We start from the raw sequence: 17,538 nt of genomic DNA, 5'->3' as shown, positions 1-17,538 counted from the left end.
TTTGCTTTTCATCACAGCATACTCCAAAGTGAGACTATTGTGTCTTCCAACTGGTGGGTCACTCCCCAACTTCCTTTTTTTGATGTTGGTAACATTTTCCCAATTAAACTTCCAAACTCAGTCTCCACTTCCTCCTGCCTCTTGTTTTCCCTCTTAAGAGTACCAACAACTTCTAGCATTTCTGGATTCCTTCTCTTACAGTGTTCACATTCATACCTCACCTCTCTTCCATTCTAGCACCCATTACAATACTCGTCATAGCAGCCTCTACAGCCTGTTTGGTTGGTGTTGTTTTTAACTTAACTAACACAGGATTTCTCTATTGTTGCTGAGGCTTACTTGAAATTCTTCAAGGTTGACTTGTCAGGCCCCACACTCCAAAGTTACTGGGGCTATAGGCAGAGTCCATTGAGTCCCTCTCAGCACCAGTGTTTTTTTTTTTTTTTTTAATGTTCTTGCTAGTCACTAAAATAAGAGTTATCCTGAGTTCAAGGGCAGCCTGGTCTACAGAATGAGTCCTAACCTAGAGAGACTCCATCTCAATAGAAAAAGAATCATCTACCAGTTAACATAAGTCAGGCCCTTAACATCCTTAACATTTGTTCTGTGCATCTCAAAATTCCAGAAATGTAAACAAGAGTAAAAAATTGCTGAAGCCCAGCATATCGCCTACCTGCAACACCTGTGAAGGCAGGCAGAAGGAAGCAAGTAAGAATTCAGGAGGTAAGGCCAGTTTGGGTCAATATGAAACACTGCCAAAAAAGAAAAAAAAAAAAAAAAAAGGAAAGGAAAGAAAGAAAGAAAAATACAAATATAAACTTATAAACTTACTTTAAAAATGCTATCGTGAGGTCGTAAGGCAGTCAATCACAACTAGGTTTTTTTTTTCTGCAACTAATTCTGAATTTACATTACAGAAATGTTATTAATAAAAAAGGTATTGGTATTAATTACACTTGACAGATAATTTTATAAAAACAAAAATTTATTTATATAGTTTGTTTGTTTGTTCCAGACAAGTTTCTTTTCCCTCTGTGTAACAGCCCTGGCTGTCCTGGAACTCTGTAGACCTAGAATTCTGTAGGCCCTGAATTTACAGGGATCTGCCTGCCTCTGTTTTTCAGGTACTGGGATTAAAGGTGTGGGCCACCACACCCAGCAGTCAAATCTTACTGTAAATTAAATTTGTTTTTGAAAAGAGGGAAAGAGGAACAGGGATGGTGGGTTTGTGGACATTCAGCTTTACTGAGATTGTTCTGTAAGTGTTTTGTAGTAATCTCAGGTAAACTAACTTCAGATAAGGGTGTGCTGTGTGTTTCAAAAAGAATTCTTTTAGGAGTCTGGATTGTTTACTGTAAGGAATGCTAAATGTTTCAACAGACAAATATTCGTATACTGAGTTCAACATCGTAAACGTACGTAACCATCACATCACTCCAATATTATGTACAATTCTTACATTTTAATCAGTTAAAAATACATTTAATAAACCATGCAGGCAGTTCACACACCTGTAATCCCAGTACCAAGGAGACAGAGGCAGGCAGATCTCTGAGTTTGAGGCCATCCTAGTCTATGCAGTGAATTCCAGGACAGCCACAGCTATGTAGAGAAACCCCAGTTTAAAAAAAAAAAAAAAAGCTACCTACCTACCTAATAACTAAATAAATAAATTCATGATAAGGGCCAGCCAGATTCCTCATGGTAAAGGTGATTGTTGCCAGGTCTGACGATCTGAGATCAGCTTTTAGGTGGAAAAAGGGAACTGACTTCCATGAGTTGTCTGCTAACTTTCACTTGTGCACACACACAAATACACAAATAAATGATTTAAAAAAAAAAACAAAACAAAAACAAAAACAAAACCTAACTTCAGGTTGCTGTATGCGAAGCCTTGAAAATCAGATTATAGTTTCTGCTTCTGTAATATTTCCCTTCTTTAGCGTAAAGACAAGCAAAACTTTTAGAATAATCAAGAGCAAGAGTACACCTTGGTGTCTTAAACAGGGAGATTTCAAATGGTAGCACCTTCGCCACTCTGGTGAGAAGATCCTTCTGTGTTCTGCTGTTTGTATTCGTGGGGAAGGTTTGGCACAATCCGATGGATGCCTGCACCAAGGCCGAGAGGTTTCCCTGCCCAACCACAGGAGCAGCGTGGAAGCCTGTTTATGGCAGTTGTCCTCCTACAAGCCCTCTTGGAGGACATCTGGGAGGCCTCAAAGGAGCTGCCTACCCTAGGAATGACGCTTTGTTCCTCAGGCTTTCATCAAACCCCGGTCTGGACACGAAGCTGTGGCTAGGCACAAACCTCCTCCTGCATGACCTTTCCAGGGACACGACTGAAAGAGGGGATAATGTTTTCAGAGCCGTGTTATGCCATCGTGATGTATCTGGCAACTCTAGTCTACAGCTGTTAAAAAAAAAAAAAAAGAATTCTGACATCTCCCTGCAGATTTAAATATTAGATTGTTGGCATGGATAGGCCTGAGATATAAATTTTCACTTCCTTGGAGATCTGGTAGAGGTCAGTATTAACATTTCAGTCAAAACTTACATACATGATGTATCATTCCTAATATATAACACGTACCTTCTTGTGCTTAACTGAAAAAAGTAAAAATGCCGAAAGCAGACAGGAACTGAAGGGGTAGACTTAGAAGCGCACGCATCTTGTGAAGTATCTTTCCCATGCCCACCATGTCTTTCCTTTGTTAATTGTCCACGTTTAAGAGGAAGAGAATTAGGTCATAAGAAAGATCACTCACGCCCACCTCAAGCTTCACACACCTTGGGCAACACAGAACAAGTCTGCACTAGCAAACCTTGACTCCGTTTTCATTTATTGTGCTTTTTTTCTTCTTTTTTTAATTTAGAAAGTATAATGTAACACATTGTATCTTTTCATGCTCCCAGGTCATCTGCTGACCCAACAGTTTTTTAATCCGTGAGGAGTCACGGCCAAGCAGTGTCGGCGTGCATCTAGAGCTGTTTCTTACTTTACCCCCCACCCCCCTATCTGCACATTCAGACTACAACTTTATCTTGACCTGGTTGTTTCTTCTGCCGGCTCAGCCCCACGCTCACCAGCCTCCTCCCCACCTCCTCCCCTCCTTTTCTTCCTCCCTCCCCTTTCTCCTAGCCCCTCCTCCTTCCAGTTGAGTCAGTGGCTTGAAACTTTTAAAAGCTCTGTGCTCCAAGTTAGAAAACCGCTTTTACGAGGTCTCAGCACTTTTCTTTCATTGGGGGAAGGCGTGAGGAAAGTACCAAACAGCAGCAGACTTTTAAACTTTAAATAGACAGGTCTGAGAGCCTGAACTCTCCTCTCTTCCTTTGACTTCAGCCTCCAAGGAGCTTCACCACTTTGGCGCGCCGGCTTCACTTTCATTAAGTGAAAGAGTAAGTTTTTGAAAAGCCCACTTTACCTATGAGCGTCTTTTTCTGTAAGGAAAACTCTTCTCCTGTAGCTTACAAATGCGTTGTGTCTTTGACTTACGGTGCTGTAAGTAGAACGGTGATCTTCAAAGTGCCTTTCTCATTTCCACGTGCTGATTTCTATTTGGGCTGTTCAAAAAGTTCTGCGGACAATGCAACAGGTAAAAGGCTCAAGGCTCAAACTCTTTTTCCGACTAGAGCGAAGAGCCAAGTTACCAGACTTGGTTCTTTGTTGTGGAGCCCGGTTTTACTTTCCTGTGGTCACTAAGGGGGTAGGTGTTGCTGGGGGTGGCGGGGGCTTGGGTTGGACGGCTCGGTCCCGTTTGCTTAGGGTGCTCCATACAGTGCTGTACAATGCGTGCTTTTTTTTCTTATGGAAATCCTGCCGGCCGTTCCGTAGCCTTGAGAAAAAAAAAAAGCAGAGTCCTTTTGTAACAGAGTGCTTTGTTAAAGCCGCGGCAACTTGACTTCCACGTGGTTCCTGCTTAGACTCTTGAGGATCAAGCCTGAAGACACGTAGATGAAGGGTGCCGCTCTTGGGGTTTTTAGGCCAACAGTAGTTACTTTGTGCGAGCCGGCGCGGTGCTCCGGGTTGAACCCCTTAGCACGCACACACAGCCAGCTTTTTTTTTTTTTTTTACTCCACGCTGGCAACTCCGGGCAGAAGAAATCTTGAATGGGTGGTGGTGACTTGCGGAGCGTTAGAGGAGGAACGGGCGTTTAGAACGAGCGGGCGCCAGGACGCTTTTCCAAAATCAACTGCTAAAACACGAGCTCCTAGAAGGAAGAGGGGGAAAAAGGGAATTTTGGAGCCGAGCTTTAGAGGGAGCTGCTCCCCCACCCCCACCCCGCTCCCCTGCCTGCCTGCGGGGACCTGTAGCGACGTCGGAGCTGTTGGGACAGTTTTGACTTGGCGCTACCCGTGTGTGTCTATGTTGGGGGGGGGGCACTAAGCAAAGATGATGTTAACGCGCCGTTTAAAGGGGACCGTCGTAAAGCTGACGTTTGCTGGGAACACACTCTGTAAAGGACTTCGCGCCGCGTTCATTGTGTCCCGCCTCAATCCAGACAGAAATAACTCGGGATGAGTCTGTGTTGAAAGGTTTTTTGTTGTTGTTGTTGTTGTTTTGTTTTGTTTTTGTACCAGTGGACGCTGAGCCGAACAGAAGTGAAAGCTTTGGGGAGAGGGCTCCGCGGGCCCCTCCTGCCATCTTAGCATCCCGGGCTCCGCTGCTCCAGCTCCCCGCAGCCTCTCGGCTTCGCGGTCCAGAAGGGGGAGGGGAGGCCGGGCCGGCGACCCGACGGTCAAGGAGCAAGCGCTTGACTTCGTTAGAGTTGTCACTTGCCGCCCTGCCTCCGCCCTTCTCTCCCCCCGAAGCCGTCGGGTGGCTGAGCGGAGCCCCCGGGGAAGGGCCTCTGAACCCGAAGGGAGTCCCGGTGCCGGTAAAGGCGCTTGCAAGGCTCGGAGAAACTCTTGAAATTCCCTAAGAATGAGGCGGGGCGGAAGAAGGAGGGGCAAAGAAGACCCTTCGAGAAACCGTGCCCCAGCTACTGACGTGTGCTGAGGCAGATCCGTTCGGGATTGGGAAGTTCAAACCTTGATTTCCGAGCAGAGTTCTTGCTCTCCTCGTGCCCTCGGGTCCACCCAACGCCCGCTGCGCATCTCTGGCCGAGCCTTGAACGGGCGCTCCCTGGCCCGCGCCCCGAGGCGAGCTGCCCCCCCCCCCCCCCCCCCCCCACACACACACACACACACAACCCCGGTGCTGGGTTTCTGGTGGGAAGACCGGACCTAAAACTTACGGGGCTGTATTTGGAGGTGGGTTTAATTTCCTTTGTTCCCCAACCAAAATAGTAGGGACTGGAATGCTGTCAATCCTAACAGCCCAAAAGACCACTGGGCAACCGTGAAGCGTCCTACCTACCAGGAAACCTGGTATTAACTTTTCTGATGAGGACTGCTGGCGATGCCTGTAGAATAAAACATGCTAATGGGGACACGGAGTACCTCTGGGGACAGATTAGTTAATTCTGCTTGGTAGGCCAGGCTGAGTGAAAAGAAACGAGCACTGTTACAGGCTACACATTCTGTCCAGGTGTTGAATTCTGAATTACTAGAATGTGTCTCCTCAGTGTGTGGAAGCTCTGCCTGGGGCTGGCTGTGGTCGTGCTTTGATCTTCCACTGTCTAAACACACAATCTATTTTTCTAATGCATTTTTTTATTTTTGAAGCCCGTCATCTCATCCTCTGCAGTTGGGCTTCTTCTACTGCTGACCTTTCCTTGGGAAATTTGGTTCTAAAGCCAGCAGCAAGCAAGGGAAGTTCGCGTTTGCGTTTCCTTCCGGTCAGGGAGCAGAGTTTGGTTGGTTAGACGTTTCCAATTCCTGCAGAGAAGGGACGGTGGGTACTTCACTGTGCCTTCCTTACGGTATGAAGACGTGTAGCTCCTGTGAACCGAAGGAACTTTGTATACCCCGAGGGAAGGGAACGAAAGGAAAGTCGCCCACTGATTAATACCTGGGACTCCACCTTTCCTGTTTTTCTAACTTCCCTTCAAGATTCTGTTTGACTTTTGATGTGTTGAGGCTTATTCAGCGGAGCTCAGGAGAGGAAAAAAAAAATCGTCCTGTGTGTATCTTCAACACTACATTCAGTGTCTACATTCGGTGTAGATACTTCCAAGCTTAAAAAAAAAAAATCCTAGCTGCTTCTATTCTAGGTAAGGTGTGAGTGTATGTTTTAAATTCTCCACTTTCCATGACTTTTAATTTACCTACCATAAAGAGATGTGTGAGCTAAATAGCTTTTTGTTGTTGTTTTTGTTTTTCTAGACAGAATTTCTCTGTGTGGCCTTGAATCTCCTGGACTTTTTAGACCAGGCTGGCCTCAAACTCACGTTGCTATACCTGCCTTGCCTCTGCCTCCCAGGTTGCTGGGATTACAGATATGCAGCCACCATGATTGGCTGGAAAAAAAAATAAACTTTGCCGAAATTCAGCCATGGTTAGTTCATTTGGTAGTTCCTTAAACCTTACATCTCAATTTTTCTAATTCTCTACATTTTTAGAAACTATCGTTCAGAACAGTTTTAGATACTATAGTTTGCTACAGAAATTAGAAGACAGGTGAGATAAATTTTCAGTTCTTTTGGAAAAAAAACAGCTACATTTTATCATGATCATAACTAAAAGCATGGAATGCATGGGTTATCTCACTCTGCTTATTGAGGCAAATAGACTGTTCTTGAAAATACCTGAGCATCTTAAACCTGTCTTTACATGATCACAGAGTAACAGCATTGTTTAGTGAGAGCTATCTGTCTGGAAGGGTGAGAGTGGAGGCAGATGAAATAACAAATGATCGCTTTTGCAGTTATTGAATGGCAGTTGAATATGGCTTTTACTCTGCTGCGTCTGGTTGTTCTCCCCCACCCTTTCCCCTATCCCTAAAATTGATGGAGCAGCCCTTGTTGGCATGAGATGAGTAGCAGTTAGAAAAGATTGTCTCTTGGTTCACCATCTTCCTTTGGGTGAAGTGCCTTTTAAGCACGGCTTATCTCATTCTGTGGAGTCTGGTCTGTTTTGACTATGCTCAGATGAGGAATGCAAGCGCAGCCTAGAAAAGCTGTCTGGTGTTTCCTATCGAAACCTGTGAGGCTGAGAGCATTAAGGAATTCCTTACAAAACAGCTGAGGCAATTTTAAACCCATGTGTCACAATTTGTAAGGATGATGTTTACAGGAAATGGGTTTTATTGGCAAAAGAGCTGCAAAGGTTGAGTTTTATCTGATCCAAAGATGTTTGCTTGGGTGCTGGGTTCAAGTCACCGTGTTGCCTGAGTGGACTCACACAGTGTAGCTATATACACTACATTAACTGGTTAACGTCTGCTCTGCTCTCCTAGTCAGAATCATCTCTCACATTTGTCATTCTTGAAGTAAAACTTCTGTGATTATGTCCTTGGCTACCGTGAAATCATGTGCTACCATCCATCAGAACACTCTGAACTGAGAGGAAATAGGGTTATCTATCTCTCAGAGGGTCTAAAGTACCATTGACGTCTCATCATAAATCTAAAAAGCACAAGAATGATCTTGAAGCATGTTGCTTCAACAAACAGCAGTCCTTCAGCAAATTGTCACTTGAAATTTTAGACCCCTCTAAGTGGGAGAAAGCAGACACAAAGCAATAGGCTTTGCTTTATGTATGAGTCTGTGTGTGTCTGATGACTACAGGTTCCAAGAGGGTCCTCTGGAGCTGAGGCTATCATAGGCTTGTTGAGAACCAAACCCATGTCCCCTGCAAGAGCAGCCCTCTTAACTGCTGGGTGCTTTCTCTGGCCCCTCTGGATTTTTAAAAGAAGAGGTTTTGCTTATTCTGTTTTGTTTTGAGAGACAGTCTTCCTTATATACCTGATTCTGACCTTTAGTGTGTTGGGGTCTTTCTGTTTCTGCTTGCTAAATGCTAAGGTTACAGCTGCTGTGCCAGAATGAGAGTTCCCTGAATTCCCTCACAGCTATTTATGTAGTATATACTGTTAGCAGGTACTGGAGGTGTGTAGCTGAAAAAAAAAAAAAAAAACAAACTCCCTCACAGAGTTCACATTCAAGAGAAGGAGTCTGACAGTAAGCAACTGTGTTACGTGGCATAGAGGAGAACCCTTTAAAAAAAAAAATAAGGCAGAGGAAACAGGAAATTCCAGGACGTGAGGAAGGACTACTTTATAGTTCCTGCTCAGGAAAGTTGGCTAATGAGGTGAGACCAAAAATGAAGATGCAAAACTGAGATGCAGATATTTTGGCAGGTAGGGGGACAGGAAAACTGAAGAGAGGTGAGTCAGGATAAATGCTAAGATGCTGAGAGGAAGCAGTCTCATCAGTCTGGTTTCATCTTGAATGGTTATCTGCTCATTAAAATCAGGTGTCTTAATTATGTGTCGATGTAAAATTGCCCCTTCCCCCCTCAAAAAATCTCTCTGGCTGTGGTTGAAAGTGAAGAGGGAAAGTCGCAATAGAACACTTAAAGGTATAAGTTGCAGATTTTCTTCAAAGTTAAAAGAGTGGCAGGAGGGGGGGTTGCATTTCAGTTTTAGGGGCATGCAATTTTTTGGACTTGGCACAGTAAAAATACACAATAGAAGGCTAGGTGTGGCGGTGCACACCTTTAATTTCGGCACTTGGGAGGCAGAGGCGGGCAGGTCTCTGAGTCTGAGGCTGACTAGGGCTACACAGAGAAATCCTATTCAAAACAAAACCAACAACAACAACAAAACCCCACAATGGTGATGGAATAATCTCAACCCTTGGAAGGCTGAGGAGAATAACCACCAAAACACTAGCTTATGGCTAAAGCGAGGAGGCTGGGAAGACACAAAGCAATAACCCTCTCCATTAGATTGCCAGGCTTCATGAAGAACTTCCGTAGACATTTCCTTGTGAATTTTTAGACAGTAAGTTTTTTATTTAAAATATTAAAGGACCTTCATCTTAGTTCACTTTCACTTGTTCCAGGATGATTGCTAGCTAGGCGTGGGTGATGCACACCTTTCGGCCAAGCCTTCCGGGGGAAGGGAGGCCGAGGCAGGCCAATCTCAGTCTGAGACCAGGTTGGTCTACATACATAGTGAGATTTTGTTCAAAAGAAGATTGCTACCAGCTGGGCATGTTGGCACACACCTGCAATCTCAACGATTGAGGTGAAAGAAGAAAGTTCAGGAGTTCAAGGTCATCCCCAGATACAAGCCAATCTGGTGCTAGAGTGGGCTATATACAAGACACTTTCTCAAAAGATACTAAATCTCACTTTAGTAACCAGTCATTTTATTACACATTGTTACAGTTGTCTGCTTGGAAAGTCTGTACAATTAAAAGACTTCAGCTTTTGCATGATGCTTTGTTAAGACTCCAGGGAAAGAGACAGTCAGCTAGTTTTAAAATGTAAACTATTTTAAAGACAACTCATTTAGGTTAAACAGTTTCCATTCTTGTGATCTTGGGCAGTGGCAAGGAAATGAGTGACAGAAGCAGAGGAGCCAAGGGTGATCTCAGTTCGCAGGTTCCAGAGAGCTGCTGTCCCTGAATGCTCTGTACCCTGGGCTAAATATTTAGCTACTCTGGCCCTCTCCTTCCCAGATGTTCCGTCACTCAGAAATATTTTGGGCAGGAAAACACCCAAGGAGGAGCCATGGATTGCCTGCCTACCTACAGGACTTTACTTTAGAAGCACCCTGGACATTGTTTTAAATAGTAATGAAGGGGGAAAAGCGATTTCCTGGGCCTTGCCTTCGAGGAGTTCAGATTCAATGCACTCTGGAGGGCTGTAGGCATGTGTGTCGGCAAATGCTGTTGTCTGAGTGGTATGATTCAGGGAGTAGCTGTAAGAGGACCAAGTGTGTCCTCGGGAAGGTCACATTGTGTGCCTGGGGCTCTGAGCATGTGGAGAGCAAGTGATCTAACAGGGGATACAGAAAGCATTACAAGAGTGACCGACCTGGTCGCTGTCGAATCTGCTGGAGATCTAGGTAATTTGAGTGCTTGCTTGGTTGGGCCTGCAATCTCAGCAGAGCTGTATATAGAAAGCAGGACCAGGGCCATCCTTCTGTGTATCATCTGTAAGTTTTGAGGATAGACTGGACTACACAAGACGCTGACTCAAAGGGGAAAAGGAAAAATGTTACAACTGAGAACTTTGCACAAACCCTTAACTTAGACCATGGTATAATTGGAAAGATTCAACTTGAGCGTCTAGCATGAAAGTGGACACCAAGAAGCCTGTTTTCTCGTGTATTAAGCAAGGTAGTATGTAGCTTAAAAAGGAAAAAAGAAAAAAGTCAATACCATGGACTCTGTGAACATAAATTATGCCCTTTTGTTAATGTTGCAACCAGGAGCTAGATGTGGCTGTGCATGTGTATATTCTAAGCACCTTGGGAGACTGAGGTGGGGAGTTTGCCACAGACTTGAAGCTAGCCTGGGCTACATACTAAGTAAGTTAGAAGCTAGTCAGCAGTACATAGCAGCAAAGACTCTCTAGCAGCTAAAGGATCTCTCCCCACCCCCACCCCCCACCTCCCAAGATCTGGAAAAGTGAAAATATTAAACAAAGTTGAGAAAAGGAGGAACAGGCAGTGGATAGAACTGTTGGTTGGTGACAGTAAGCAACTGAAAGTAGAGAGGTAACTAAGTTTGGAGTCACAAGATGAGCATTACTTGATGGTGTCTGAGATAGTGGTAATGACAGGTGTTTACATGTTACGGGAGCTAGAGTGCCCAAATTGGATAATTCATATCTTATTCAGATGAAGGGTTCTAACTCATTACTCATTAATGCAAATGACTGCTGCTGCGTGGGTACTTAAAGAAAAGACAGCTTTGCAATTAAATTGCTGGTGCAATAAAAAGAAAGAAAGAACTGGCTGCTGACCCAGTTCACATGCCCTGGTGCTGGGAATATTTTTTTGTGGAATCTCATAATTATACAAAAGCCAAGCTTCTTCCACCAAAATATTAAAAGTTTAATAATGAGCTGGGTGCGGTGGCACATGCCTGTAATCCCAGCACTCAAGGAGGCAGAGGCAGGCGGATCTCTTGAGTTCGAGACCCGGTCTGATCCAAGACAGCCATAGCTACACAGAGAAACCCAGTCTCAAAAAACAAAACAATAACAAAAAAAAACTTAATGAACTTCTAGAACCTCTCACTGGTATCTCACTTTAAAGAACACTGGCTCTCTGTGGGGCCCAGTCCGCCTCTGAGGATGCTGCTTGCTAGTTCTATTGCTGCCTGATAGTGAGATGTGTGCAAACAGCTGATGCCTCCCCCAAGTCCCAACAACTGGGTATATCTGAGCAAAAGCAGATGACCCTGGCCGAATATTGCAATTCTTTGCAAACAGAAGTGGCGCCAGTTTGCGCATCATCACATAGAGCTGTCTGGATAGGGCTCCAAAAATTGTTCCTTGTTTGTTTGACCCTTGTGGACCACGCTTCAGTCTTAGTCTAGTGTTTTCTGCTACATTAGAGGCTTTTTTTTTTTCCTTTTATGTTCTCCAATCATTATACTGTCTATCAAGATTGAATTATCCCCTTCACTTCAACCAATCCCACGCTACTTAACTCTGGACCTTGCCAGCCTTTGCTTCCTCTTTGTTTACACTTCATATAGTGATCTTACTTTCTGAATTATTTCACAGTCTTAAATGACCTTCCAAAAAAGCACAAGATTCCTTCATCTATGGCTGTTTCAAAAATATTATTTGTGTGGACCTGCCCATTTACATCTTCTAGCTTGAGCAAGACTCTGGCCATCATCAAAGGTGCCCATGGAACTGGGAGAGGCTGGTCCCACCCTTCCCTGAGGAACTATAGGCAGTCAAACTCTTGAATCTTTGACCACATCCTCTGAAAGGCTCTGCTGTGAAAACAGCCTCTGTACTTGAGCCTTGTTGCTTTGTCCCTGCGTTACAGTGCTTATTTGTAGCCCTTGCTGGCTTGGAGCTCACGGTGTAGACGAGGCTGGGCCTTATTTATAGCTAGTCTCTTGTTCTACATGCTGAGTGCAGAAATTATAGACATGAGCTCCTGCCCCTGGCTTAAGGCCCTCAGTAAGAGAACTCTTAAAATGTAAAATAACCCAAAAGATGAAAAGCAATCATTTTTCTTTCTTTTATTTTTTTGGTTTTTTTGTTTTGTTTTGTTTTGTTTTGTATTCCCCAAAACAAAGTGTTTGTGTGTGTGTGTGTGTGTGTGTGTGTGTGTGTGTAGTGCTTGCTGTTCCTCAACTCTGAATTTAGAGATCTGCTTGCCTCTGCCTCCTGAGTGCTAGGATTAAAGGTGTGTCCCATTTTGTAAGGCTGTGAAAACACTGATGGTCTCTTTTTCTTTTTTTCTTTTTAACAAGCTGTTGAGTAGAATTGACAAATTGAACTCCGTTGAAACGTCTACATTGGTCTGGATATTTTTGTTTAGGAAGAGTGTCAGGGTAGCCTCAATCTCATAGCAGCCCTGCCTTATGCTAGAAAACTGACCAAGTGTGGGCACACATGCCTAGAATCCCAGAAGGCATGTGGGCAGAAAACAACTAATATAAGTGACCCATCAAAGAAAGGAAGAGAAATGTGCAGATGTCCTTAATTCAGAATGTGCGCAAAAATTACATGCTCGATAGATCATGGAGAAACATTTCAGAGTGAAAACAGGAAATAAACTGGTATTTTCCTAACATCTTGGGAAGCAGGCTCTGTCGCTGGAGGTCCTCTTCTCAGTCCTTCCTTACGTGCCTATGCTTTTAATAAAACATGTCACCATTGTGCTTAGACAGGCAGACAGACCCTGGTCTCCATGGCAAGAACTGTCCTCATTAATCAGACAATTAAATAAGCAAAGGCACTTAGCAGGGCGAGCCTCTCAGGTCACGTGGCAAGATGGTGTCGAGGGGCCAGGAATACTTAATCCTCAGCAAGTTGGGGCTGGCCTTCTCCCTTTACTATCTAGGTACTATTACCTGCTTAATTCCATCTTTGGAAAGTGCAGCCAGATTTGGTTGCATTCTGTTTTGGTTTTGGTTCAATCTGCCTTATTTTGACTGTCACCCGAAAAAAAAGAAACTATATATGTTTGAAACCGTCCATTTGCCGTCTATAATTACGGAGTTGCTTTCTTGTTTTTGTTTTTTTGTTTTTTCTTAGGAGGTGCCCAAACATGGGTGACTGGAGCGCCTTGGGGAAACTTCTGGACAAAGTCCAAGCTTACTCTACGGCTGGAGGGAAAGTGTGGCTGTCAGTGCTCTTCATTTTCAGAATCCTACTCCTGGGGACAGCAGTTGAGTCAGCGTGGGGCGATGAACAGTCCGCCTTTCGCTGTAACACTCAACAACCCGGTTGCGAAAATGTGTGCTATGACAAGTCCTTCCCCATCTCTCACGTGCGGTTCTGGGTCCTTCAGATCATATTCGTGTCTGTGCCCACGCTCCTGTACTTGGCTCATGTGTTCTACGTGATGAGGAAGGAAGAGAAACTCAACAAAAAAGAGGAGGAGCTCAAAGTGGCCCAGACGGATGGCGTCAACGTGGAGATGCACCTGAAGCAGATCGAGATCAAGAAATTCAAGTATGGCATTGAGGAACACGGCAAGGTGAAGATGAGAGGGGGCCTGCTGAGAACCTACATCATCAGTATCCTCTTCAAGTCTGTCTTCGAGGTGGCTTTCCTCCTGATCCAGTGGTACATCTATGGGTTCAGCCTGAGCGCCGTCTATACCTGCAAGAGAGATCCCTGCCCTCATCAGGTGGATTGCTTCCTCTCGCGTCCCACAGAGAAAACCATCTTCATCATCTTCATGCTGGTGGTGTCCTTGGTGTCTCTCGCTTTGAATATCATCGAACTCTTCTACGTCTTCTTCAAGGGCGTTAAGGACCGCGTGAAGGGAAGAAGCGATCCTTACCATGCCACCACCGGCCCGCTGAGCCCATCAAAAGACTGTGGGTCTCCCAAATACGCCTACTTCAACGGTTGCTCCTCACCAACAGCCCCACTCTCACCTATGTCTCCTCCTGGGTACAAGCTGGTTACCGGTGACAGAAACAATTCCTCGTGCCGCAATTACAACAAGCAAGCGAGTGAGCAAAACTGGGCTAATTACAGTGCAGAGCAAAATCGAATGGGGCAGGCCGGAAGCACCATCTCCAACTCCCACGCCCAGCCTTTTGATTTCCCCGATGACAACCAGAATGCCAAAAAAATTGCTGCTGGACATGAACTCCAGCCGTTAGCCATTGTGGACCAGCGACCTTCCAGCAGAGCCAGCAGCCGCGCCAGCAGCAGACCTCGGCCTGATGACCTGGAGATCTAAAACGGAGGCCTGCTCGAGCATCAAGATGCTACTTGATTGTGTGAGGAGAAAAACGGGTGCTTACAGAAAGTGCACCTGGGGTGTTCATATTGTTCCCATGGAGGTGGTACTCAATAGCCTCAGTTTTGAGGTGTAGAAAACAAAGACACTACAATACCTAGGTTCCTTGGGGGTGTTTGGGATAGCTGGGTGGAACAGGTGGGGTTAAGGGTGGTACATTTTGGTATTTAATGTAGTAGATTCAAAGAACTTAAATTCCTACTAAGAGTCACATTGGGTGAACATAGGTAAGGGCTTTCTCTCTCTTCACCCCCCCCCAAACGAGCCTTAAGAATGGTTCTGTATATGTGAGTGAGTGGGTGGTATAATTTTTATTTTTGTTTTACTGAGAAACTGAGATAGCTTCGGCCAGGAATCCATGCTTCTTCAACATTCATTTCCCTTGTGAAAAGACAGGTTGTTTGTCCAACTTCATCCCTGCCAGTACATTCCAGTGTTAAAAAGTTGCAGTTTGCAGGTATGCTTTCCAGGCCTGACCCTCTCTCTGGGTGTGGTGGACCTTTTGCTACTAAACATAATTTCCATTATTAGTATCAATCCAAAGTTCTTCCAAAGCTCAAAGAAGATTGTTCATGTATTTGCATCTCAATGGTTTTTTAACATTAGTTGCACCTTCGTGACACCATCACCCATAAATCATCCTCAACTTTTCCTCACATTCATTGAACAAGTGGTTTCTGTCCACGTTTTTAAAACTCAGTGTCATTTAGTGGTTATTTTTTGAGCTAGCATCAGGGAAGCAAGCCATGTTCGATATTTAACAATCACTTCTATGTATGGGTGTGTGCATGTGTGTAAGCGTATGTTTTATTTCTCATTATTGGTACAAGCAGACAATATGAACTCACAAATACAGATTTGAAGCTAGTGCACACAGTGTTCAAATTTGAACCTTCCTCATGGATTTTTGTGGTGTGGGCCAATATGGTGTTTACATTATAGAATTCCTGCTGTGCGAGCAAAGCACACTTTTTCCCTAAAGTTTTTTTTTTTTTTTTTCCATGTATCCTATTATGGATGCTGGTTGTTAATTATTTTTTTTCCTCTTTTTAGAATGTAGCAGTAATGACATTACTGAAATGAATGATTTTCTTTCTCTGAAATATAATCATTGATGCTTGAATGATAGAATTTTAGTACTGTAAACAGGCTTTAGTCTTTAATGTGAGAGACTTAGAAGGCAATGCTTAGAGTGGACTAGTAAGTATGCCTAAAGGAATTTTGTAGTAACTGGTATGAGATTTGGTTTTGTCCTACTTAACTACACATTAATTCAGAACTTATTCTGAGTTTAACAGTCTTTTAGAGTGACGAGCAACTTTGATGTTTGCACTAAGATTTTATTTGAAACACGAGGGGGTGAAGGAGGTTTCAGTATTAGTGCACATGTAACTAATTTATTTGAACTGTTTGCTAAAGACATCTACCAGTTTCTTCAAATGCCTTTTTAGAAAGCTCATCACAGATGATTGGTGAAATGTTGAGTATCATATTTTTCTTCTTGCATGTCAGCTACATAAATGGTTTTGTACAATGAAAAACTAATTTGTTTGACATTCCATGTTAAACTACTGTCAAGTTCAGCTTCCTTGCATGTAATGTAGACCTAGCCCATCCAATCATGTGCTTGGGAGAGTGTTCTTTATTCAATAAAGTTTTAATTTAGTATAAAGATATTCTGGATGTCTTGTATGATTTAAAAAAATAAAGTACCACATTTATGTATTCAAGGTTACCAAAAATGGATCCAATGATTATAATGTCTTAGATTAATAAAATTCATGGATTTTTTTTTCATATGTTTTGATATTTCCTGCCTGTGAGTTTGCACCAAGTGTGTTCCTGTTGCCTTCAGTGGCCAGAAAAAAGTGTCAAATTCCCTGGAGTTTTAGATAGTTTTGAGCTGCCATGTGAGTGTTGGGAATTAAACCCAGCTCTTTGAAGAACAGCCAGTGCCCTTAACCATTGAGTCCTCTCTCCAGCCTTAAGATTCTTTTTTCTTTTGAGACAGGGCTTCTCTGTATAACTCTGGCTGTCCTGGAACTCACTATGTGGAGACCAGGCTGGCCTTGAACTCAGATCTCTCTGCTTCCTGAGGGCTGGGATTAAAAGCATGGGACCACCACCAGGCTGAGATCCATATTTAAAAAAATAGAATTCAGAACTAAAGAGATGGCATAAATTTTTTTTCATCATAAGCTATGGTCTTTGAAACTTTCAGGGGTAACATTTTAGCTGAAAAGATAAAGTTTGTAAGTTCAATTGGAATTCAATTCCACTCCCATGCCAGGGCCCACACACACAGAATCAAACCTAGCAAGGTTATGCAAACCTACATTCTCTTGCCCCACCTTCAATACATGGGATTACAGGCCAGCTCTAGTGGTTACAGTTTTGGGGAGAGTGTATGGGTAGGTTCATACAGCTGGAGTTAAGATTACATGGGATAAGCATGTGTGTCCCCATCTGGAATCAACTTCAATGACACTTCTTAAATTGTACAGCTACAAGATTGGGTATCTTTAAATCAAGAGAAGAAAATAGATTTTGGTAGTTTTTTTGCAAAATTTTGTGAAGGTAACCTGCTGGACATAGTGACTTACTTCTTTAAGCCTGCACTCAGAAGTGGAAGAGTAAATGGATTGCTGGGCTTTGGAAATGAACATGCAAGAGAAAACGATTCTGGTCAATTGTTTCAGCCATAAAATGGAATATCAAGAGGGGGTAGCTCTGGGCAATAATCTCAAGCTGTGGGAGTCTGAGGTAGGAGTATGCATCAAGATCAAGCCTCTGTGGGGCTAACCAGTTCAAAGCCTGAATTACACAGTGTGGTATGTGTGTTTAAATACTTAATAACTACACTTTCATAATCTTCCCTGTCGGTAGGCAGAGATGGGGCTGGCAAGCTCACCCAGTAAAAGCGCTTCTTAGAATATGGTGGAAAGAGTCATGTAGGGATGGAGACGGTTCTTAACCCTTTAGATGTGACCTTTGGAAGACACATAAGACACTACTCGTAGCAAAAATTGCACTTGTGAAGGAGCAAGCAATGAAAATAGTTTTATGGTTGGGGGTCACCACAACATGAGCTGTATTAAAGGTCTGCAGCCTTAGGAAGGTTGAGAACCACTATTGTAGAGTGTTTGCCTAGCCTGCCTGAAGTCCTAGATTTGATCTTCAAATACTACATAAATCTGGG

The 17,538-nt window shown here is 43.7% G+C and overlaps 1 protein-coding gene across 1 annotated transcript; it reads left to right on the top strand.

Moving 5' to 3' along the window:
• Positions 1–3,192: 3,192 nt before the first annotated feature.
• On the top strand, positions 3,193–16,013 carry Gja1 (gap junction protein alpha 1). Its single transcript, XM_055599467.1, has 2 exons — positions 3,193–3,396; positions 13,118–16,013. Exon 2 carries the CDS (start codon positions 13,131–13,133, stop codon positions 14,277–14,279), a length of 1,149 nt encoding a protein of 382 aa, XP_055455442.1. The 5' UTR covers positions 3,193–3,396; positions 13,118–13,130; the 3' UTR covers positions 14,280–16,013.
• Positions 16,014–17,538: the final 1,525 nt, after the last annotated feature.

Source organism: Psammomys obesus, unplaced genomic scaffold (genome assembly GCF_907164565.1).
Source record: "Psammomys obesus unplaced genomic scaffold, mPsaObe1.curated_primary_1811, whole genome shotgun sequence".
Taxonomy (NCBI): Eukaryota; Metazoa; Chordata; class Mammalia; order Rodentia; family Muridae; genus Psammomys; species Psammomys obesus.
This window is presented reverse-complemented; position numbering and strand designations above follow the sequence as displayed.